The 24605-nt window shown below is 48.4% G+C and overlaps 1 protein-coding gene across 2 annotated transcripts in view; it reads right to left on the bottom strand.

Moving 5' to 3' along the window:
- Window positions 1-7847: 7847 nt before the first annotated feature.
- VANGL1 (VANGL planar cell polarity protein 1) overlaps window positions 7848-24605 on the bottom strand; it is a 57254-nt gene continuing 40496 nt past the window's right edge. For both annotated transcript variants that reach the window (XM_039498736.1, XM_039498739.1), the window contains exons 5-8: window positions 22430-22563; window positions 18136-18268; window positions 15544-15778; window positions 7848-14043 (exon numbers count right to left, since the gene is read on the bottom strand). In XM_039498736.1, coding sequence (XP_039354670.1) covers window positions 13783-14043; window positions 15544-15778; window positions 18136-18268; window positions 22430-22563 — 763 coding nt within the window. In that variant the 3' untranslated portion in view covers window positions 7848-13782. The remainder of the gene's footprint in view (window positions 14044-15543; window positions 15779-18135; window positions 18269-22429; window positions 22564-24605) is intronic.

Below are 24605 nucleotides of genomic sequence, written 5' to 3'. Positions count from 1 at the left end.
CACTTTGCTCCCCAGATCCCTTTCTGCAGTATTCCTTCCGAGGCAGTCATTTCCCATTTTGTATGTGTGCAACTGATTGTTCCTTCCTAAGTGGAGGACTTCACAATTTATCCTTACTGAATTTCATCCTATTCAGACTACTTCTCCAGTTAGTCCAGATCATTTTGAATTTTAATCCCATCCTCCAAAGCACTTGCAACCACTCCCAGTTTGGTATCATCTGCAAACTTTATAAATGTACTCTCTATGTCATTTTCTATCTAAATCATTGATGAAGACATTGACCAGAACCAGACCCAGAAATGATCCCTGCAGGACCCCACTCAACATGCCCTTCCAGTTTGGCTGTGAACCACTGATAATTATTTTCTAGAAATAGTTTTCCAACCACTTATGCACCCATGTTATAGTTCCAACCATTTATGCACCCATCTAGGTTGTATTTCCCTAGTTTGTTTATGACAAGGGCATCCAAAACAGTATCAAAAGCCATACTAAAGTCAAGATATATCTCATCTACCGCTTCCCTCTATCCACAAGGCTTGTTACCCTGTCAAAGAAAGCTATTAGGTTGGTTTGACATGACTTGTTCTTGACAAATCCATGCTGACAGTTATTTATCACCTTATTATCTTCTAGGTGTTTGCAAATGGATTGCTTAATTATTTGCTCCATTATCTTTCCAGGTACTGAAGTTATGCTGACTGGTCTGTAATTTCCCAGGTTGTTCTTATTTCCCTTTTTATAGATGGGCACTATATTTGCCCTTTTCCAGTCTTCTGGAATCTATCCCATCTTCCATGACTTTTCAAAGATAATCGCTAATGGCTCAGATATCTCCTCAGTCAGCTCCTTAAGTAATCTAGGATGTATTTAAAGATATCTAACTTGTCTATGTAATTTTTAACTTGTTCTTTCCCTATTTTACCCTCTGATCCTACCTCATTTTCACTGACATACACTATGTTTGACATCCAATTGCTACTAACAATGTACAGCATGCATCACAAAACTAATAGGTGCATTGTCAGTGCTACACTCATAAATGTGCACCAAGTACTACACAATTCCTAACAGAGCCCCAAAGTACAGGGCCAGTTAGAGCACAGCCCTTCACAACACGTTACTGCAGCTTGCTGTTAAAATGCTCTTTCAAAGCCTTCCTGAGCCGTACAACTCCACATTGAGCTCTTCTGATAGCCCTTGTGCCTGGCTGTTCAAACCCAGCAGACATTCCATCTCCACCATGTCAGCAACTTTTCATCCTTTCCCTCACAGAAATTATGCACAACACATCAGGCAGCTACAGCCATTGGGATATGTTTCTCACTGAGAACCAAGTTTGTGAGTGAACAACGCAGCATCCCTTCAATCTACCAAAAGCACATTCAACTGAAATTCTGCATTTGCTTAGCCAATAGTTAAATCGCTCCTTGGTGCTGTCAAGGTGATCAGTGTACAAGTTCATGAGCCAGGGAAGTAAGGAGTAGGCTGGGTCTCCAGGATCACTATTAGCATTTCAACATTGTCCATTGTAATCCAGTGGTCAGGAAAGAAAATCCCTTCTTGTAGCTTTCTGAACAGTCCTGTGTTCTTAAAGATGCAAGCATTATGCACCTTCTCTGACCAGCCAATGCTGATGTCAGTGAAATGTCCCCAGTGATCCATGAATGCTTGCAAAACCATAGAAAAGTAGCCCTTTCTGTTGATATATTCTTTGGCAAGGTGGGCTAGTGCCATCTATCGCCCCACCACAGTTTGGGAACCCCATTGCTGCAAATCCATTCATTATGTCTTGCATGTTGCCGACTGTCACAGTCTTGCATAGCTGGAGATGATGATTGGCCCTGCATACTTGTATGACAACAGCCACCACAGTGGATTTTCCAACTCCAACATGATTTCCCACTGACTGGTTGAAATACGATATTGCAAGTTTACACATGTGACTGCCACTAGCATCTCCACTGTCAGTGCAGAACTCATTCTGGTGTCTCTGTGCAGGAGGGCTGGGGTGAGTTCTGCACATAGATCCAGGAATGTGGCCTTGCATGGCTGGTAGGTATCACAAGCCACATGAGGCTGAGCCTCCCCAGACAGCTTGGTGTGGCCCCACCTATGCTCTGCGTCCAGACCTCCACCCCCCCAATTCCTGTTCTTCCCTTGTGGCCTGGGCTGGGGCTGGGACTTGGGGTGGCTGGGGCCAGTGCTTGTGCTGCTCAGAACTCTGGGGCTGGGAGCACTGGGATTGGGGGCACTGGGGCCACACCACCCACTCAGTGCTCAGGGGCTACGGGCGCTCAGGCAGCCCAGGGCTGGGGGACCAGTGGCTGCAATTGGGGGGTGGTCTGGGCTCCGACAGGGAAGGGGGGTAGAAGAGGCAGGGGAGGTGTGGGGCCTTGGGCAGAAGGGGAGGGGGCAGGGGCTAGCCTCCCCAAACGGGCGGCTCACACACTGCTCATGTGGCTTTTCACATTGAAAAGTTCTGCAGCCACTGCTCGTCATCCCAAGCCTGCATCCCAAGCCTTGTAATGTCAGAGCTCATTTCTCAGGTGCGGAAGTGGTGCTTCACCATTCGCAGGTTCTTCATGACCACTACCAAAAATCTTGAACTGGTTCTTGCTATGTCCCACAGCAGTCTGCCCTCAAGGAAATCATCACGTTCCCCATGGTTCTTGTAGTGGTGCTGCAAATACCAGTGGATTGTGCATCCTGTGTTTGCAATGCTCATGATCAGGGGCGGCTCTAGGCATTTTGCTGCCCCAAGCACGGCAGGCAGGCTGCCTTTGGCGGCTTGCCTGCGGAGGGTCCGCTGGTCCCGTGGCTTCGGCGGACTTCCTGCAGGCACCTGCGGGAGGTCCGCTGAAGCTGCGGGGCCAGCGGATCCTCTGCAGGCAGCCTTCCTGCCACCCTCGTGGCGACTGGCAGAGCGCCCCCAGTGGCTTGCCGCCCCAAGCACGCGCTTGGCATGCTGGTGCCTGGAGCCGCCCCTGCTCATGATAATAGTGCAGAGCTGTGCAGGCTCCATGCTTCTGTCAGAGATGATGGACAGTGACTAGTCCTGCATGGATTCATGGGATATTCAAATTTGGTGCAAAAATCATGAGATAGAGATGGCATTATGGGAACTTGACCCTGCAGTACCAGTCACTCCCTGCATGACTCATTTCTGCACCAGCATGCAGTGCCAGAACTTCCCAAAACATGGTGCGCTGGATGATGAGTTGCACAGTGAGATACCCACCCATGGGTGCACTGCACTGTGCATCAATAGACGCACTTCTGGTGAGTACACACACCGTCAATGCCAGGAGCCCAGTATGCACGTACCCAAGTGTTATACAAACTGCGACAGCTTTATGCCACCATAACTTGCGTGGGCAAAAGTTTGTAGTGTAGCCATGCCCTGAGTCGGAGATGCTGCAGCATGTTACAGAGAAGACAAACACACCCACACGCATTGCTCTCTCCTGCTGACTTGCCTTGGCTTTCTTGTTTCCCTTAAACTAAAATAAAAGTAATTCAGGGTTGCAGTCTCTGGCTGATCTCCATGCATAGCAAACAGAACAAGCAACAAGTGTCTTATGTTCCTAAAAGCTCATGCTTCAGGGTTTCAGCCAGCCACCAGCAGCTGGAATTGGAATGTCTCCCCAAATGTATCATGGGAGGCTTTTTGTTTTTTTAAATCTCCTTCTCAAGTATTATGTACAGCCATAACTGGCGAAGGGACGTTGGATGGGGTGGGGCTCTGAGCTGGCACCGAGTATCCTCTCTCTCAGGGGCTTGGCTGGCTGGTTCTTGCTCACAGACTCAGGGTCTAACCAATTGCCATATGTGGGATTGGGAAGGAATTTCCCACAGGCCAGGGATGATGACTTAGGCCCAATGGTGGTACAAGCACATGGGAGGAAGGAGGTGGTATTTCCTGGTAGACTCACTTGATTAGGGACCAATATCTAACGTGTGCCTGGAGAAAGCCCTCTTCACAGGGGTGCCATTACTCTCAGAAAGCCAGGAAACCTGGACAAATGCCCCTTCCTGCCACACTAGGGCAGCACCTCGGCATTACTGATAATCTACTACTGCAGGCCAACAGGTATACATGAATCAGGGCTCTGTGAGTTAGGTGTGGGGCATGGGACCTGAAACAGACATTGGCTCCTCTGTAAAAGTAACTGATAATCAGAGCCAACCCTTGGATGGGGCAAATTGGGGCAATCAGGCCCAGTGCTTTGGGGGGCCCCCCGCACTTTGATAAAATCGGGACTGTCCTGATATTTAGCCCTTTGTCCCAACTGATGTACGATCAGGACGCCATTTTTCCCCGATATTCAGGTGAGGAGGGGGGGTGAGGAGGCAGGTGGCGAGGAGGAGAGCAGTAGGTGGGTGGACGGGGCAGGGAGCCACCAGACAGACAGGGGAGGAGGAGGCAGCAGGCGGGTGCTCTGGGCAGATAGCGAGAAGACCAGAGGGGAGGCTGATTTGTCCCGGGTTCTGCATCTCCCTAGGGATGGCTCTACTGATAGAGAGAGAATATGCACAATCAGGATTCTCTCGCACACACACACACAGTATCATACCATCCTCCCCCTCCCACGAACATGTTGTGCACACAGGGCCGGCTTTAGGAAGTGCGGGGCCCAATTTGAACAGTTTCGACGGGGCTCCGGCAGGGATGACTTTAAAAAAAAAAAAAAACATGTAAAAAACCACGGGCGGCGTCTGAGTCTTTGGCGGCACTTCAGCGGCAGGTCCTTCAGTGCCACCAAAGACCTGGAGCGAGTGAAGGACCTGCCGCCAAAGTGCCGCCGAAGACCCAGAGCAAGCAAAGGACCCGCCGCCGAAGACCCGAAGCGCCGCTAGGTGAGTAAAAATTAAAAAGGCGCCTCTAGCCAGGGAAGGGATTGTCACTGGGTGTGGGGCCCTCTTAGGCGCGGGGCCCAATTCGGGGGAATTGTTGGAATAGGCCTAAAGCCGGCCCTGTGTGCACATGTGTGTGCGCCTGTGTAGCAAACCAAGGGGGAGGGGTGCATGACAAGAGGCAAGACACACACACACACACCCGTTGGCTTATCTGTCAGTACCAGAAAGGGCTGTAACCCGAGCCCAGTGCCTTCCTAGTCCAAGATAAACTCAGATCAATCTTTCAACACCACGCTCTGCTGGCCAATCCTAACAACAGGTCTGCCCTTCCTGCATACCAGATGTGACAATGTGCTGCAGAGGGATCCTATTTCCCAAGGTACCGCACCCTTTCCAGTGCTTCAGGGCCCAAATACTCAGCACACATGCCTGTGACCGGCCCCCAAGCTTAGGCACTTCCCACCCCCAGAGAAAACTCGCTGCTGGTTCGGATTCTGGAGCAAGTGCCAGGGTGGCTCAATGCCAGCAATAAAGGCCAGTGACATAAGCCGGAAGGTTGGTTCTGTGGCCTTGAAACCTTACCCCTCTACCCAGCCAACACAAGGTGTTTTGCCAGCAGAAAATGCCAAGCCATTAACTTCCGACCGTGGGACAGAGGGACATGCAGCAGCCATGTTTGCTAGTGCCATAGCTTCCTACAGCACCCATGCTGTACACCCAGCTCATGTAAAATCGGTGGACCCTGCCCCCCACAGCTTTTCCCCCAATCAGTGAAGGGACCCCCCACGCACAGCTCTCCAGAGGAGTTGCTTTCTGACCGGCTGGATTTTGGGTCTAGTCCCAACGCATCAGTGGACCTACTGGTCCCATTCAGAGTCAAGAGGCCATTCCAACAGCTGGCTCCATCCTGCCCAAGGACAGCCCCTGAAGCTCAACTCCCTGTGTGCTGAGGGCACCATGGACGAGGGCAGCCAGAGGTCCGCGCTCCCAGAGCGACCCCAGCCGGCAGCCCCAGCTGCAAGGTAAGGCACTTTAAACTCCACAAAGCGGTGATAAACAAGCCTGGCTGAGCTTTATTAGTTACCAGTCGTGGGGCTGGATCCTGTGCGTAGGGCACACCCTCAAAGCTAAACCCTCATGACTTGATGGGAGTTTGGGTGAACCGGAGCTGCAGCCTCAGCCCCATATTTCCAGTGAGCTCATGGCTTCCCCCTATGATCCAGACACAGGAGTCAGCCAGGCAGAGGCCAGTAGGAGCAGGTACCTCCAGGCAAGCCAGTTCCTTCCACCACCTCTGCTCCTTGAGCCAGGAGGGTGGGCAGCAAGGCCAGAGGGCATGACTAGGGATTCCATCAGGATCCGTGGGTAACATGAGGGGTAGATTACCCCTCCTCAGCCTGCTGTGGGGATCTCACCCCTTCCTCAAGCACCTGCTGCTAGCAACTACCAGAGACAGGGTAGTAGGAGGACACTGGGGTTGATCCAGTCCGGCAGTTCCTCTCAAGGCACAAGGAGTGGCCAGCAGTGACTAGAGCACCACCAGGTAAAGCTGAGGTTTATTATTTATTGGAGGGATAGAGCAGCTTGCCTTTGTTTGTGCCTCTAATTTATTTTTCACTGCAGTCCCTCTACTATTTCTTTCAGATCACCAGGGACTGCTCCTTAGGCAACTCCCAGTGCTGGGCACCACAAACGGCACTGCAGGACAAGGGCAAACGACTCCCAGAGGGATACACCAATCAAGGGGGAAAGGATCAGGAAGCTGGGGGGCTGAAGGAGGGAGGAGTGGTGTTGAGCAGTGCCAAGTACTCCCCCACCACCCTTCCTGTTTCCTACTGGTTTGAGATTAATGCTTTGTAACCTTGTTTGGTACTCCCAGGAGGAGAACTCCCCTTCTGAGGCTCTCGGCACTAATGTTTATCCACTAACTGCTCTTATCTCTGCAACTGTTGCATTGTATTTTTCATAGCACGGCAGCATCCTGTGGATTTTTCCAACCGTTTCTCCAGCAGTGCTGACGGCAGCCTGGCAAATGCTTGGCCTGCGGTGGGGGCACAGCTTGCGAGGATGAAGCCAGGAGGCCAAGCGCATCGGCACCGCCATTTGCAGTGCCCATGGAATCACTCCACACTCTTATTTCTACAGTCTGCAACAAAATTGTACAAGTCGAGCTGGTGACAAGACGTGCTCGAGAGCTGTTCCCCCTAGGGTGACCAGATGTCCCGATTTTATAGGGACAGTCCCGATTTTTGGGTCTTTTTCTTATATAGGCTCCTATTACCCCCCCACCCCCGTCCTGATTTTTCAGACTTTCTGTCTGGTCGCCCTAGTTCCCCCACCTGTTATTCTGGCAACAGACAAGAGTTGAGTCTCTGTAAGCTGGGTGGTGTAACCAGAGTGGTGGTAACAATACTTTTTGCTTTATTGCTGATAAAGTGCCTGAGAGCTGTTTGTTTGCTTGAATATACCATGGTCTGAATTCTGTAGACACCAAAGGCACCACCCCAAAGAACTGCTGCTCCCCCAGCCCCCTCAGACTCTTGTGGAGGTCAGACTCCAACCAGGAGTCCCAGCGAGTTTGAGGAATAGCTCTGGTACTTCATGATTCGGCTGTGTGCAGGGTGGCATGAGCTCACAAGTAAATAAAAGGGAGCAGATAGAATTCAATAGGTAAAACTAACTCCTTTCCCCCACTGCCAATTAGCTCCAGCCCCTCCTCCTGTATTTCCTCCCACAAATCTGAGATTTAAGGCATTCAGCACAGCCTCCTACAGGTCTCATTGTTCAAGAGTGATAAATGAGCACGTCCCCTGTTGTGGCAGGACAGATGGAAGAGGCCTAGAATTGGGCAATGAGGGTGAGTGGAGGTTTAGCCTGAAAAGGCTATGGCACTTGTTTACAGGGTACCACTCTCAAGGTGTAAAGAACGCGCAGAGAGAGGGGAAAGACGTTTCCCAGGCTGAAATAATCAAAGGAAGACTACATAGGAGCACAGAATTTCTGGTTTCAGTTTATTTTCAGAATTTTACTGTACAAAGTATGCAAAGTGTAAAATGGTTTCATGTTTCAGTTCAAAACCAAAACCATCCAGCTATAACTTAAGAGAACCCAGCTTGGAACAGAACAATTCACTCTGCTAGACACACAGTGCATGAACATCACAGACACCAGGAGTTTGCTACTCAAGTTCACAACTGGTGGGAGGGGGAAAACAAAAACAGATTTCAGAATTTATTTCCGACCACGTATCACTGCAGTTAAAGCCACATGTGCAGCAAGAGGCTGGTTAGTGTCTATTCATTAGAAAATCTCAGCAGAACCCACCTTACTATATGCAGTTTGTATAGAAAAAAGTATCAGGCTGTACATTACACAGTGATCAGAAGAGTTGTGTGGGAGCCAGGAGATCCTGGCCCCTAGTACACAATAACATTGTATTCATTACAAGATACAGGCACAGAGGAGTGTAAGAATCCTTCCCAGACAGATCTCCATGCAGGCAGCGAACCACAGCAAAATGAACACACACGTGTGTGTGTGTGTGGTTCCCAAGTGAATTAGTTAGTGCTGGTGAAAGGTGCCAGATCAACAGGCCTAGAGAATTCAGTCCTCTCTATGCACAGGACAGGCACGGGTGGCAGAGGCACAATGCTTCCCCTACACACTGCCCTGCCATGTGGGGTGAAAATTCTGTCTCTATTAACCGGCCCCTTTCTCGGAGAGGCCATACTCGTGGCAGTCATGCTGCTGTGGAGACCTGGCCCAAGAAGAACCAAACAGATCAACACGGAAGTTGCACAGGTTACTGACCACCTGTCAGACGGTAACTTTTGGTCATCATCTTTAACGGAGTCGGAGCCAGCCAACGGGAGGCGAAAGGATCTGTGTATCCATCCCATTGCCACACAGCCCCGACAGAAGTAATTTTATGACTCAGTCCCAAGAGTGCTTCATTCTCCATACAGTCCTAATGGGCATTACTGAACAACCACCCCTGGCTTCAGGAATAATGCACACACCTACAAAGAGACAGCACGTACAAATACAAGCTGAATATGAAAACAACAGACATCTGCACGTTCATTTCCTATTCATCTAAACGTCTATTGTGTGACAGACTGAAAACTTAAGGACATTTTGAAGATAAAGTCTGGAGCCAGAATACAGTTCTCCCCAAAGACCCAAAGTCAGTTTTATTTATATTTTTTAAGAGGGGAGGCCAGATTTGCAGGCTTTTTTAATATGATAGCTATGTTAGATTAATTGACTTGAATAGGTCTTCCTATGAAGCAAGGCAAACAAGTTTGTGATCTTTCAGGCTTCTTTATCATTACTGTTTAAATAAATTTATGCCAATAAGACTTTAAAGCAGTCCATTGGGCTAAATGGAATTGCCAGTTTTTAAGAAACTGGTAGTGGTGTGATTTTCTAGGATTTTTAGTGGAGTACATGGCGGCAGGGGTGGGAATGGAAGTGTTTCCTGTAGCTGGGAGGCAAGACTGGGATTAGGATGAGATCCACCCAAGAGCCCTGCCTTATCATGAGTTCCAGCCTGTGCTCCTGATGACATCCATCTCGGCTGCTACTAGTTCCTCACCAGGCTCTTGGCCTGAGAAACAGAGACCAGGGAGATGGGAGTGGAGGCTGGAGCAACAGAGGAGGGAGAGTGGGTGTTCTTGGCAAATGGGTCATCAGAGGCAGTGAGCCCAGCAGAGGGGCGGGGAGAGGGAAGAGGATAGGAGTAGCCATGGGCAGAGGTGGTGAAAGCTGGTTTACATTTATCACCACTGCCCCCATCCAAAGACACTAATGACTTGTGTTATTCCTCTGCTATGGAGGAACGGGGGCTGCTGTCAAGGCGTATGCTAGATCAGACCCTGCTCTGCAAGAGTTGTGTCATGTCACCCTTTCGCTCTGCTTGCTGCCTCTATTCTCAAGCACCCCTGCCCCCAAGGGGAGTGAGATTAGCAGCAGCCACCCTAGCCCCCTGGCAGCAAGGGTTGGTTGGGAACTATATCTTCTCCACCCTGCCCCACATAGGGTGGGAGCGCTATTACCAATCACCTTGCTCTAGGTCCATTCCAATTCCATTCCTTCCTCGCCCTGCAGAGCAGAGGGGCAGCGTGCTGAACCCGCATGCCATGGTGAGAAAAGAGTAGTGCCTCAGCTGCGCTTCTGGTGGGCTGCTCAGTTCATACACTGCCTTTCCCCATGCTACAGCCCTCGTTATGGGACTGGCAAGAACCAGGAGACAAGCATCTGCCCCTTGGTTCCCACAAGAGGCCAGGGACCCTAACATTTTCAATATCCATCCACTCCACTCTACAAACACCACATACCATTTTACTACAGAAAAGTCACCTCAACAATCTCCATGGGTCTCAAGCTGACCACAGCAGCTTTGCTTGCATCTACTTGGGAGGTGCCCTGCTAGACCCCTCCAGGCTTCAGGATTTGCACCATGCTGCTGACTGAGAGCAAAGACGTGAAATAGTGTCTCTGGCAGTCCAAGCTACATAGTGGGGAGTAGGGGAAATAGCAGGGAGCAAGGAGATTGCTTGCCCCTGAGCAACTAGGAGACCCAGCTCCCTAGGGAAAGGCTCAGCCTTACATGGACTTCACCTGACATTGTTCAATAGGAATTTCTTCAGTCCCTTGGCTTACGGTCAAAGGCTGGGGTTCTTAAACACTTCAAAGTAGGTTTCCATTCATTTAAGAACTTTCCAATAAAAGAGAGGAGAAAAGGGGAGGTGGGTCAGAGTGAAACAGCCCCCCTTCAGAGCAAACCCTGCAAGCCTTCATTGCACTGTGCTTCCCATGGACGTGAGCGTAAAGCAAGGACTCTGGGATTGGGTTGGAAATGCTGACACTACCTTGCTGTCCCACCACACCTGATTCTCATCCACTAACAGACTATAAACGGCAAGTGAAATAGGCCGGTCTAGTTTCACTGTTCAATTCTTTATTAGAAGACAGTTTGCGCTTCGATAGCAAATCTCAAGTCACTTCACAAAGGTTACGTTTAGCCTCACAACATCCCTGTGAGGTAAATATCATCACAGTTCCCCCTTTTGCAAATGGGGAGATGACAGCCCAGAGAAGTGACGTAACTTTCCTAAGGTCTCACAGTGATTCCCGTGGCAAAGCAGGGAATAGAACCTAGGAGTCCTGGCGCCCCGTCCCCCACTCCAACCACTAACTTCTCTTTCCATGCTCAGCAAAGTGCAGAAAGGGAAATGACCTTGTCTCTCTCATTTGGGTTTAGACCTCTCAGGCGTTAGCAGTAACAAAGTTAAGGGCATTCCATTTAAAGGAGGTTTATGCTAACAGCGTCCCTTTCAGTGACAGACAGAAATGGTGGCACTTTGAACTGCAGCAGGTAGGTTATGTAGCAGCTGTGAAGACACTTGGCTTCTATTTGGTTTTATGTTAAATCCTTACCCGCATTTAAAAACAGAAAGACATGTTTCCTGAGCAAAGTGACTGTCAAACAACTCCCAGTTCTGAGGTGGTACAGCAGGAATCATGAAAGGAGGAAATTTATACTGGGTGCTTTTGTTCTAAATTCACACATCTGAGCCAACTGAGCCAGGGTTGGGGCCCTGAATTCAGACAGCCCGTTCAACCCTGATCATAGTTTTATCCAATCACCCCCACGGTCCCTGCCCCACAGCCCGACAGAATCTCTCCTCCAGTTGCATTTGTTATCCAAAGGCTGAAGAAACTCCCATTTTATGCCGCATCATGCACAACACTGCGTGACTTTCGTTTTAAAAAAGGGTACAAAACCAACAGCGTTTTTAAAAATTAATATACAGCGAAGGCCACGACTGTTAAAAACCAACAAAGACTGCCAGAAAGCCTGACTGAAAGAACGGGTGTGCTTTAGGGCTGGGGAAATCTATAAACATCTCATGCGGCAGTGAGACGAGATTCTCCCATAGACCCACCTCCCTCCAACCACCAGTGCAATTTGGCTTCTTTGTAATCCTTACTGGTGCATAAAAACAAAGAGGGTAGGGTCCTTATAAATACCATAGGAGATACCTAGGACCAGCAGGAAGGGTCTGGCAGACCACAGATAGACCATGGCTTGAGAATCACCACTTTAGGCCCTGGTTCAGCAAGTTGCTTGAACACACAACTGGTCCCATACACTTCAATGGGACCTGCTTAAGTACCTTGCCTTAGTGTGTTAAAAATCTGTCTGTAACACAGACAGGCAAGCAAAACAAAGACATTCACATTGTAAGAGACTTCCCCCCAGACTTTCCTGTTCATCAAAATAAAGTTAGACATAGGCCCAAGCCAGGAAATCCCCCGCCAGATCCGGAACTGAACTTGCCCAGAGTCTGGAGGTGATCTGGACCTGGGGTTTTGGTTTAGCTCATGAGAGAAGTAGGAGCCGGCTCTGGAGTGGAGACCTGGACCCAAACATTCCTTGAATTCAGAGTGCAGGGAGCGGGTTCAGATCCAGAGGTTCTGTTTAGACCCAGCTTTAAAACAAACCTGTTTAAAACCTTGAGAACTGAGCTGCACTGACAGGAAAAAAAGCCTTAAAAAGTAAGTTCTCTGGAGAGCTAAGCGCCCCTCACCCAAGAATAGACGAATTCCATGCTAGCTTGGTGACTAATACCGAGGAGAACAGTCAGTCACACAGGGGTAAACGGTCAAGATTTTTTTTTTTTTAAAGCAATTGCAACATTCAGACGCAGTTTGGTCTCTCTTAGCTACAGTGGGGTTGGGGGGTGGGTGGGATGAACATACCGTAGTGCATTTATATATACTGTCTTAAAGAACTATGGCACTCAGCCACACGCCTCAGCCAAGGTCTGCCCTTCCCCTGCTCACACTCTCTCTCTGGGCCCTGGGAGGACAGGGGTTAAGTGTTCCCCCTTCCTTCGAGATGTACTTGAAGCCCTTCTAGAGTACCATACCGACATTCCTGCGCATGCTCCCTTTGTTTGGGACCAGGCTGTCAGGGTTAGGTAAACTCCACACACCTCCTAGGAGAACGTTTACTCAGCCAGGCTGTAACTGTGCAAATACATAGGGAGAGGGAGGAGGTGATAACACGACTGACCCTGGGGAGCTGTTGCTAGAGAAACACATTCAGAAAGCTGCAAGGGGGGCAAGGAGGAGAGCGAGCACCGGACATTCAAATTAGTGGGGCAGGGATTAGAGATCAAGGGGCCGAGGGGGAGAGTTGCATCAGGCACAAATCCCCTGACGTCTCATTAAGACTGGTAATAATTCAAACAGCTGCAAAATGAGCAGTGCCCATACAATGATCCGCAATACAAGCAACTGAAGAGACTGAAGGAAACAGATGGTAAAATCCACCCCTGCTACCTCCTGGTTGACAGGGGTCCAGGGCTATTGGAGAAGAGCAGCCCTGGAGGGGGAAGGGCTCTTCAACCACAAGACAGCCTGGGTTTACAAACAACTATCAATTCTCTCCCCACCCACCACGCTCTCCTTCCTGAGCAGAGGGGAACTGCAAATTCTCCCTCAGACGCAGACTTCTATGAGACATGAGAAAAAGCTGCTTCCCCATAGAAATCTACACGCACAGGACGCAGAGACCAGGCCTGAGTAAGGGAGATGTACGCACACTACTGATCACTGCAAGGCAGGGCTCCAAAGGAAATATAAAGGCCGTGTTTGTTCACACAGTCTACAATATGCCTGGAAAACAAGGAGGACCATTTTGTCTTAAAGGCTCAGCTAACTCAAACAAGTTGCCTTGTGAGCTTTTAAGATATTACTTTCTAGATAGATATCCCAACCCATTACCCCCGGCCCTCCTTCCAAATAAAGTGCAGATGGTCAAATATTACTGGTCTGTCATCTGTCAGTTTCCGTCAGCATTGGGGACACAAAACCCAAAAGCAGAAGAAGAGAACACTGCCCCACATCCTAAACCGAAGTCTCAGACTGCAAGCGAAGGGCAAATTTGTGAGATTTGGGATCTATGAACTCTTCCGAGAGTTTGATGAAGGGGATTTTCTTCACATTAATTACAAGGCTGAAGTCCAAGCACTTGAGAACAAAAACGACACCATCCCTTAATCCACTTGTGACTGCTTCTTCACTGACGAGCGTCCACTGCTTGGAGAACCAGCGATCCCTGTCATATTGGAGGGTTGGGCCTGGATTGATGTAACGCTCCAGGAATGCCTAGACACACAGAGAGAAACACACACACAGAAAGAATGAATTGGTGCCACGGGAACTCCACCCCCCCATGACTCAGGTCTGCCTTGACATTTTCTTTCAATCTCATGATTTAGCCCCAGGGACAGAGACAGTCCCTGTAGCGAATTGTTTCAGCTAGCACACTTGGTAAACCTTCCTCTCCCCCTGCCATTTCCTACCCCTAGGACCTGAACAAGTAGCTGACAGCTAGAGATCTGCTTTATCTCATCCCAGACAGTTCACAAAATTATGGCTCCAACTTCCAGTTTCAAAATTGCCTTTTAAATATAGATTTAGCACTAGGGAAAGGTCCGACAGCGCTGGAGAGCAGAGGCCTCTCCCTCCAGAAAGGAGGAGCCTGGGCAAGGCACAACTTCCCCTCTGCCATGTATACAGCTCACTGCTGAAAAAGCCCCATCCTTGACCTGGAGAAATCCGCTGTCCCGGTGGGAGGAGATTTCAGTCTCCGTGACCCACTCAGTCCTTGGCAGGAAAGTACTTTAGCTCAGACACCTGGAAGAACAAGCATCACTTCAAGCAGTTTACTTCATATTGTTGGATTTTAAAGTTCCCACTGCAAACTCAGGGGGCAAGTTCTGCTGTCAACACACATCATGCCAAGCGCCCACTGGGCTTCAAACGCTGGTATTAGGTCATAACAGACCCCGGGTTTAAAACCAACCTAAATGCCCACAGAGTCTCTCTGCTATCATCATGACTGTACGAACTGGCTAAAGAGGTAAGTGCTGCAGTGCTGCAGCAGCAGTCTCCCTCCCAAAGCTATATGTAAAGCACCAAGTCTCACTTCACCCAGCACTCACTCATGCAGCCCAGGACTGGAAGGGACTGTGACACAGTTGCACAGCAACACAGGGAGGGCAGGGAAGCATAATCCAATCATTTCGCTCTGTAGGAAGGTATGAAAGGTAGGAATGCAATGCAGCACGCCAGGGGGTTGGGCCAGACGAAGACTAGCACACTCCTTTTCACACGCGCACACAGCACATGCGGCGCAAGCAGCTCAGATCCAAGTAGAAAAGAAATCCCGAGAACCTCTGCGCCTCTGAGGTCAGTGCTGGCAGTGGGAAAATTGCTCCTTCCTGAATCACCCACTCCACCCCTCCCACCACCCTCGGGCACAGAGCTAGAGAGCTCCCTACTGAATTGCTAACACCACTTCCTGCAGCAACCTGTGCTTTCCTTGCAGGTCTCCAAACCAAGGACCAGCCAGGCCTGACCCCAGCCGATTGGTTGATGGCAGCTCATTGATGCTCACAGCTTAAAAAGGCAGACGGGAGAAGGGGCAGTGGGGTCTGAGTTCACTCCGAGACCTAAAGCCAAGTTACAAGCAAAGGACTGAAATGTACCAACGGTATCATCCACAGCAGCCCTCAAGTCTCATTACTCTCTGCCTGACCCCCATTCTCCCTCACATACACACTCCCTGCAGCTCTCTGGCTCTAAGGCTGAAGGCAGCGTTACCTTGGGTGTCATGTTGTTGGTGATGCAGAAGGACAGGTGCTGCAGGATGCTCTCCATGCTGTGGTAGTGCTGCTGCCGGGTGGTGCGAAGGTATTTCTGTAGAGCCCTCGCCATGGATGGGAAAATTGCCTGGGCTGCCTCACGGGGATCCATCACTTCACCTGGAGCTTTCTGCTGTTCCTCCGCCTGGAGACGTTTAATGTGAGTGAAAGCCTCTTCCACTGCAACCACGAGCCTGCAAAAAAGACACGAGGAAGCCAGATTCACCACCGGGGAGGATGGGAAGGTCCTGTGGTTAGGGCACAGATTGCTTGGGAGTCAGGAGATGTGGACTCTATTCCTGGCTCTGCCACTGGCCCACTGTGACATGTCAGGCAAGTCAGTTAACCCCTTCTGCAGAGAGGGAAACAGAAGCCTGGGGAGGTGAATTGGAGTTTTCTTTTTCTTGCACAAAAAGTCACCCAGCACATCAGTGACGCAGCCAGGATTAAAACCCAAGAGTTCCTGGCCCCAGTCTTGCGTTCAGGTCACTAGACAGTCCTGCCTCCACTTGTAACTTTGGCCCACAGCTACTCTCACATCGAGTACAGAGGTACGAAAGTAGTGGACCCAGCATGCATTGCTCCAGGCTTGATCTGGGGGAAGGGTCTTGGCTAGAGCACTGAATACACTGAGACCCACAGTCTCCATGCACCTCTCCATGTTCACGACCTGCACTCTATTCCCTTTTATACAAGCTGGGGTGCAGTCCTCAGGCTCCTGGCAGGTTGCCCAAGTGGCCCTGCATGTGGCAAGGGCTGGGTTCCCTGTCCTAGCACTTGCAGCCAAGAACGCATCCTATGCCAACCATCCCTGTTTCAGCGCAGCTGTGCAAACAAACTCGGACCACACTGGAGCAAAGCAACACAGATGCCAGAGGATGTTCAAAGGCTACCCGAGCCGAGTTTAACGAGTAAAAGAGAGCACGGCAGCTAAAGGAAAGCTGGTGGATTGTAAAATACTCATGTTTCACATTGGATTAAATTAATGGAACTAAGTCACTAACAAGGACTTTTCTACAATCCCCTGCATATAAAACCTTTAGATATTAACGCAAAGAGAAGCTGTACTCTCAGCCTGATCACGTGTAGGAAGACAGAAATACCAGAGACGAGCCACAGACACAGAACGCTTCAGATAGATACGTGCAGGAAACAGTAGGAGGCCCTCAGAGCTCTTTTTAGTTAGGTTTTGATGTTTTTAAGACAGATTCCCCACGTATACGCCAGCAGGCTGCATCTCCTGCTAAATGATGGTTTGTCTTTAAGCCAGCAGCTGCTCTAGCTGAGCTCAGTGAGTAGGTGAAAAGGACCCAAGTTGCTAGATTGCACAGAAGGAAGCCTGTGGAAGCCCAGAGATAGCAAAAAGGGAAGCATGTGAGAGACTGGAGAAAGCCTGACCAGCAGCAAGGGGTCAGGCTGAGCCAGCACGAGACTTAACTGCTGACTCTAAACCAGGGGTCGGCAACCTTTCAGAAGTGCTGTGCCGAGTCTTCATTTATTCACTCTAATTTAAGGTTTCACGTGCCAGTAATACATTTTAACCTTTTTTAGAAGGTCTCTTTCTAGAAATCTATAATATATAACTAAACTATTGTTGTATGTAAAGTAAATAAGGTTTCAAAATGTTGAAGCTAAAGTTAATTTTAAATAAAGCTTCAACATTTAAAATGCAGCGCCCCCCGGAGCGGTGGTCAGGACCCGGGCAGTGCGAGTGCCACTGAAAATCAGCTCGCGTGCCGCCGTCGGCACCTATGCCATACGTTGCCTACCCCTGCTCTAAACCCTCAGTTAGGGCAACTTGTTTAGTCCCTCTGGTTACAATGGAAACCTTCCAACTGCGACTCAGCTCAGGGATGTCAGTCTGCTGCAGGTGACCTGCCTGAAACAATAGCTCGGAGGAGCTACCTACCCAGGTTAGCTTCAGTCGAGTGTTAATTCTGAAGGCGAATACCACCCTGTACTCACCATGCTGAACTCGTATGCACAGAGGACATCCAGCTACTCACATCCCTGCCTCTATCAGACCTGTTCAGATGGACAGTAAGACTACAGCGTTTAAGCAGAAGTGTTGTACTGCCAGATCAACAGCTGCATCCACCTACTTCTGAAGGAGGGAGAATTCCTCCCTGTAGAGCCCAGGTGGCACTGACAGGGCTATGGAGTCAGCCCTTGGATTACTTGGGGGAAATAATGGGATTTCATGCACTGAGCGATTATGGATTTCTCAAGCACTGGACCCTTCCCTAATCCATAACATTCTGTTAGCTGATCTGGAACATTTACACATGCTCTTTGCTTATGTATTTCTCTAAGCACTTCCTGTCACAAGCCATTGCCGCCCCGGCTGTCTGTTTTTTCCTTTACCTTTTTAATATAAAGGACTTTATTTATACCAAACACTCAGTCCCTTAAACAAAACCCTTTCAACCCAATTCCCCTCTTTTTTATTGGGCCCACCAAGCTGTTCAGATACAGTTAAGAGAATCCAGCACGCCAGCAAACTGAGTGTGGCGGGCAAACAGCCGCTGCAACGTGAAGGAGACAGCATTACCTTGCTCGACGTTTTTTAACTCTGCGATCGTGGTCGGCTTCTTCATAGTAAAGCTCATTGTGACTGGAGTCTCTGCGCCGGGCAGCAGCAGCGATCATGGCCCGGGACTGGCCGGCAGCATTGTTACCTGGGCCTTCAAGGGGAAACAGAAGGAAGAGGAAGAGTTTACTGTTGCAGAATGGGAGCTGAAAAGGCTCAAAATCCAAGAGTGCCTGTCACAGGCAATTGGTGGGCCAAGTGGGGCTGTACCTGCCCAATGCTCTGGGGGCGGGAAGGGGTGTCAAAAACCCTCCCTGCGGCTACTCCCCCCGGGGAAGCGTGCATATGGAGGGAGTATTTCCTGTCCACTCCAAGTGTTGCAGTCAGTGGAGATGGGAGAGAGAATTCAGAGGGGATGAAGTAGCCGAACAGTTACAGTGACTGACTACACCAGGGGTAGGCAGCCTATGGCACGTGTGCCGAAGGCGGCACGCGAGCTGATTTTCAGTGGCACTCGCACTGCCCGGGTCCTGGCCACCAGTCCGGGGGACTCTGCATTTTAATTTAATTTTAAATGAAGCTTCTTAAACATTTTAAAAACCTTGTTTACTTTACATACAACAATTGTTTAGTTATATATTATAGACTTCTAGAAAGAGACCTTCTAAAAACGTTAAATGTATGACTGGCACGTGAAACCTTAAGTTAGAGTGAATAAATGAAGACTCGGCACAGCACTTCTGAAAGGTTGCCGACCCCTGGATTACACAAACTAGGACACAGAGTGCTAAGGATGTTACTTACCATCCGCTATATACATTTTCAGTTTGGCCACAAGGGCAGCTGGAACACATCACATTTCAGCAACAAGACAATGAGAGAGCACAAGAGAGTTGGGAGGAGAAAGACAGACAGAAAAGAAGAACATCAAGAGACATGGAGACAACAGCCACACACAGGAAAACACAGAGCTATGCTGGGATGTCTGGGCAGCGGCATCATCTTTAGACAAAAGACAGACACTTTAAAAAATGTAGTTACTGTCAGAGAAGTGACTCTGCAGAATGTAACTCTGGGCTCCCTACTGGTTCTCTGTGGGGCTGAAAGTTACATCTGTCTCAAGAGTTTTTATGCCTATTAGCAGAGCCCACTCAGCTCTAGGAAAGGGAGCTGGAGTCTGCCCTACATTGCACATAGATATCAAGTAAGTATCTATCACTTGATTATTAGTGATGCTTTAAAATGCAGGAACAGCCCAGCTAGGTTCTGTGATCCCACATGCAGCCTGCAGCGCTAGGAGTTAGGGAAAAGTGTCGTCATTTGATGAACAGAGCACATCAGAGTCAGAGAAAGAGACATATAAAACAACCACCAAAATGTATACATTTTTAAGAGCCACATTTCTGATGGTAACTATGCTTTAAGAGACAGTCTACGCCATTAAACGGGCAGTGTTTAAGCATTATCAATTCTGGAGAGCAGACAGGCCCAAGAATGCTCTGCTCACACAATAAGGGCTGCTTTTTTCTTAAAAAGAACATGGTTTCCAAGAAATAAGTTTGATATTTAATGATGGATAGTTTAGGAATTCAAACAAACAGCTTCTCAAGAGTAAACACTTTAGATTTCATTTGACAGCCTTGATGTGTAGTGGTACGGCGTAGGAGAGGCGCAGTTCCAGTTTGGTTTAGAGGTATTAACTATTTGATTCATCACGCATGGTGATGAAAATACAGCCTTTGGGCAAGCTCCCATTTTGCCAGCACAATAGGGACTTTAGCAAAACCTGTTTCCTCCCCCCCCCGCCCCGACTACTGTAACACCAAACTCAAAGGCTGCCAACAAATTAGAGGTCTTAACAGCATTACTGTCCTCTCACGCGGAGAGCATGCAAGACAGATTGTTCCACTGCCAAGAGGATCCTGGCTACAGCTACACAGTCCACTTAGTAAATCCACAGGAATTCTTCTAAAGGATATGCTTCTATGCCACTGAGTTCAGTGTGCATTAAAAAAAACCCTGCGGCACAGCAAGAGAAGCTATCCAAAACCTCTGCAAACTCTGGGATTGCACAGTATATTACCATAGCTAAAGTTCTGCTATATTCATTACGGCAATAAAGCCAAGAAGTACCGAGAGACCAAGGAATTGACAATTAATGTAAGATCCTGTGTTTGAAGCCACTAGTGCCACATATAAATGCTTTATGCTACTGGAAAGTTGGGAGTTCCTCCTATCCCGTGTCATGAAGCACTTGTTTCTAGCCCTGCCAGACAAAGATTTTGGAACTGAAAAAGCATCCCCCATCCAGCTCCCTAGCTTGCTTTTGTCTACTTGAGTTCTGACAGGATTTTAAACTATGCTAGTTCACAGACTGCTGGTGCTAGAAAAATCACTGATTTTTCCTCTGAAAGTCTGGAACCCCAACTTTCCAACGGTCTGTATCATTAGCCTCTTCCTGCCGCAGCTGTGCCCTGCCACCTCACAGCTATGCTGCAACCGCACTAGAAGAGATGGTAATTGGAACGACGTGACATTAAATAAGCCTAATGCCTTACAGCCTGAAAAGGCTGGGAACACTTTGGCGGAATCAAATTTGGAAATACCTTCCAGACCAGTAAGTTCCCCCTGACACTAGCCCGTGACCAGAATGAAAGAGAAGGCTTCCACCTGGTCAAAATGGGTTATTTTTTTCCCCCAAGACCCCCTCCCACATACACACAAACATTGCCCATTTCTACAATAGAATATGCTCGCTTACATCTCCTATTACTGATGTTACTTACTATTTCACACCCCTTGGCACTTCCTGCACTAGCCAGGACCAGAAGTGTATATTGGTACATTCTGGCTCCTTCTCAGGCTCACGTTGTCCATCTTGGCGTAGATTATAACATGCAAACACTTTGCCCAGGATTCTAACACCCTAGTGCTATTTACTTCAACACACAGAAAATACACAGATTGGAACCAAAATTGTAAACCCTATATGCAATTCCCTGTCTCAGTTTCCTCAACACACCAAACCATTCTATGGGCCTTGTATCTATTGGGTTTCTGGGAAACGGGGCGGGCAAAGCCCACCCCATGCTAACGGATCCCCCCAGCCTAAGGGGAGGTTCCACAGGGCCTCAGAAACCCACTAATTGCGGGGGACAACTAATAAAAGAACAGGGACAGGAGTACGGTCAAAGGGTCATAAGAAGGGAGCCTGACGGGGACACCGAGCAGAGAACCCCGGACAGCGCCCACAGCTCCTCGAAGGCGTCGAGGGAGCCAGCGGACGCCGCCCAGAGGAACTCCGCCCGGAGGCTACAAAACAAAGCTGCCCCTCTCCAGGTTTCTGCCCCACCCCCCCAATCAGCAGCCGGTCTCACTAGAGGAAGCTGCTCTGGCAACATTTCCAGGTCCAATTTTTGTTGTCGCTAAAGGTTCAGAGGAGGTTTGGAGAAGCTTCCACACAGCCTGTGAACCCTTTGGAGGCACAGAGCAAGGCAAAGCAAGGTATAAGCCACGTGTGAACAACAGGGCAGAAGTCTTAGATTCATCTCCCACATTCCTGCTGCGCGTGAAAAACAGCCGCTCTCTGCAAAGTCAAATCCCCTCTGCACACACCCTGCTACAAAGCCTTTCAGTGCTAATCCACACATGTACAATGCAGCCCTGATTTTTCCAACTCCTGTGAAATTAAAGCTGGCCGTGTTTCCTGGGACAGCCCCGCTCCTTTGTTGAGTTTAAAAGCTTCCCCATAGAACTGAAGCTACCCGATTACTGGAACACCTGATTTTATCAAGGTTGTGGGTGTCCTGACACAACCTTGGCTCGTTTAAACCTGTCTTATTTAGATTCTATCAGCAAAGAATTGATTCAAATTTGGTTTAACTCAGGTTCAGAGGGGCCACATAGGGCTTCACAATGGTTTAACTACATCTATTGAAAAAACACCCCTTTAAATTGGTACAACTTGTGAAGACAAGCCCTAAGCTTGCGAAGGTTTGCAGGACACTAAGCCCCAGTCCTTATATTTACCTATAAAGTGCCATACCCATCTAGGCTGTGTGTTGAGTAGGAAGTACAATCAAATTTAAATTGGGCTTCCCTAATACTTGGCCACTTTTCCTAGTCAAGACAAAGTTCTATTGTGCTTTGTAAGTCTGAAGTGATTTGGGACCAATGGACTCAGTAGTGGTAGGAGGATTTCTGACAAGAATTTTGGATGGTGAGAAGGTAGGCATGTGCCTGGAACAAAGAATAACAAGTCCTGCTCTTCTCCACCCCACACATCAGTTCTCAGCTACTATTCCACCTCACCTACCATCCACATTGTAGACTTTCAGGCCAGCCATATGTTTGGCTGCGCGAGACTTGGAGGCCATTAACAAGCTTGGGTTATAGACGGTGAAATCTCTGTAGTAGTTTTCCAGAACCACCAATGCAGCTCGCTGGATGCTAGAAATAAAATGCAACAAAACATTTTTTAAAAAGACAACTTAACATTATATAGAGCAACACAGATAACCACATTAATTGGAAACTGGTTATTAGTGTCATGGCTCTGTGTACTATGCAATTCTGCAACTGACAAATCTGTCAGACTACACTACTTGTGGAATTGGGTTCCAGGATCTTCTAGCTTTCATTTCTGAGCAAAGCATTTGCCTTTTCAGTTGCTAAGAAAAGCTTCTTAAATGCAAACAGGGTGTAAACTGACATAATATCGTCTTCAAAACTGCAGACAGCCTGGAACAATAGCTCATCTCATCTCACCTTAGCTTTATCTAGACCAGAAGCTAAGATGCAGTTCTAGCACATATTAGCCAGCCAGCCTGCCTCAGGTTGAGGCACTGGTTCGGTACTGATTGATGCTTTCCCCTCCAAATCTTATATTCTTGCAGCACCTGGTGGGGTGAGACACATCTCAAGAACCAAGTACTGACATGGTACAGTCTTTACAACTTGTGAGATCAGATAAGATCACAGCCTGAGACAGTATGGCTGCATTATAGCAACATTCACAATTTCAGATTACATCCCACACTAGGGCTGGGACATAAAACAGTGTCACCTCCTCCCTTCGAGTTGGCTTCTATTCCTAATATAGCAGCCAACACAAGCAAAGCAAACACAAAAAGGTGTTCAGCTGCAAGGTTTCCTTTCCTCATAATCAGCTTGTCAAGCAAAATATAAAGATAGGCACTGTTTAAAGACATTACAAGCTGAAGTGTTTCAAAATGAGCCAAGGCCCAGGGCTAAATCAGGCACGGTGCAGGGAGATGCTCTACAAATTAGGGTTTGTCTACACTGCGACGTTGTCAACAAAACTTGTGTTTTTCATGGGTACTTTAAAAAGTTGTCCCTCCCGCAAAAGACAAAAGTTTTGCAGACGCAAGTGGCAGTGTGAATGCGGCTTTGTCGGCAGGAGCACTCTCCTGCCGACAAAGCTAACGCCGACAAAGCGCCGACAGAGAGCGTTTACACACACCGACTTTAAGCGACAAGGCTGTGTTGACACAGCCTTGTCGCTAAAAGCTGCATAGTGTAGACAAGTCCTTAGCTCCCATCACACAGCTCTGCCAATGCACTGCTGTCCTGAGCATCCCCTTCAGCAGACCATCAGTAGAGATTTCTTCATGTCATTACTCAGGGGAACCAGCCACAAACACCACGCTGGTTTCACTTTTAACCCACAAGGATTTGTACTCAACAAGTAGCACTTTAGCTCTTAGAACCAACCTAACCTGTTTTAATTAAATTACATTTGTCATTAACAAGCAAACTCCCCCATGAAAACAACAGCAGATGATTCTCACATGAGTTATAAGAAGAAAGTTGCAGGATACGTAAGCATAGGAAGGGCAGCGTTGCGGGAAAGATACGAATCAAGAAATGGCATCTGGAGTCTAGTCTCAGCTCTGCCACTGACTCACTGTATAAATTTGGACAAGTTACTTAACCTGCGTGTCTAATGCTGATAAAAGCCTTCATACCATGCTACTCTGAGCCCACATAATACATAAATAGCCTTCCAAACAAATGCCAAAATCCAGATGTCTGTTCAATTACCTAGGGCTAGCGGAGTAAGGAGGAGCAAGCTGTAGCTCTTTTCTGGACACCTTCCTCATTAAGTTTCACTGTACAGCTAAGTTGCTTTCCTTAGCTGTGTACATTAAAAGCTCAGGTTTAGATTTTCAAAAGTGAATAGTGATTTTAGACTTGATTCTTGAGGATCCAACTTGAAACACCTGAAAGGTGTTTGATTTTCAGAAGGCGAGTGCTTGGCACTTTCTGAATGGTCCCCTGAAAAGCATCTCAATCTTTGAGAGATTTCTCCCCCCACCATTCACTGCTGAAAATTTAAGTCTTGGTGAGAAAGTTGCATAAAAAGAACCCCCCTGCACACAGAACACAGTTCTCAAAGGTTCACACGTCAAGTCAAAACCAAATTTTCACCTGAAGTTTCAGGTGAAACTTGCATCCGAAGAAGTGGGTAT

The sequence above is a fragment of the Mauremys reevesii genome, linkage group 1, assembly GCF_016161935.1.
Source record: "Mauremys reevesii isolate NIE-2019 linkage group 1, ASM1616193v1, whole genome shotgun sequence".
Classification (NCBI taxonomy): domain Eukaryota; kingdom Metazoa; phylum Chordata; order Testudines; family Geoemydidae; genus Mauremys; species Mauremys reevesii.
This window is presented reverse-complemented; position numbering and strand designations above follow the sequence as displayed.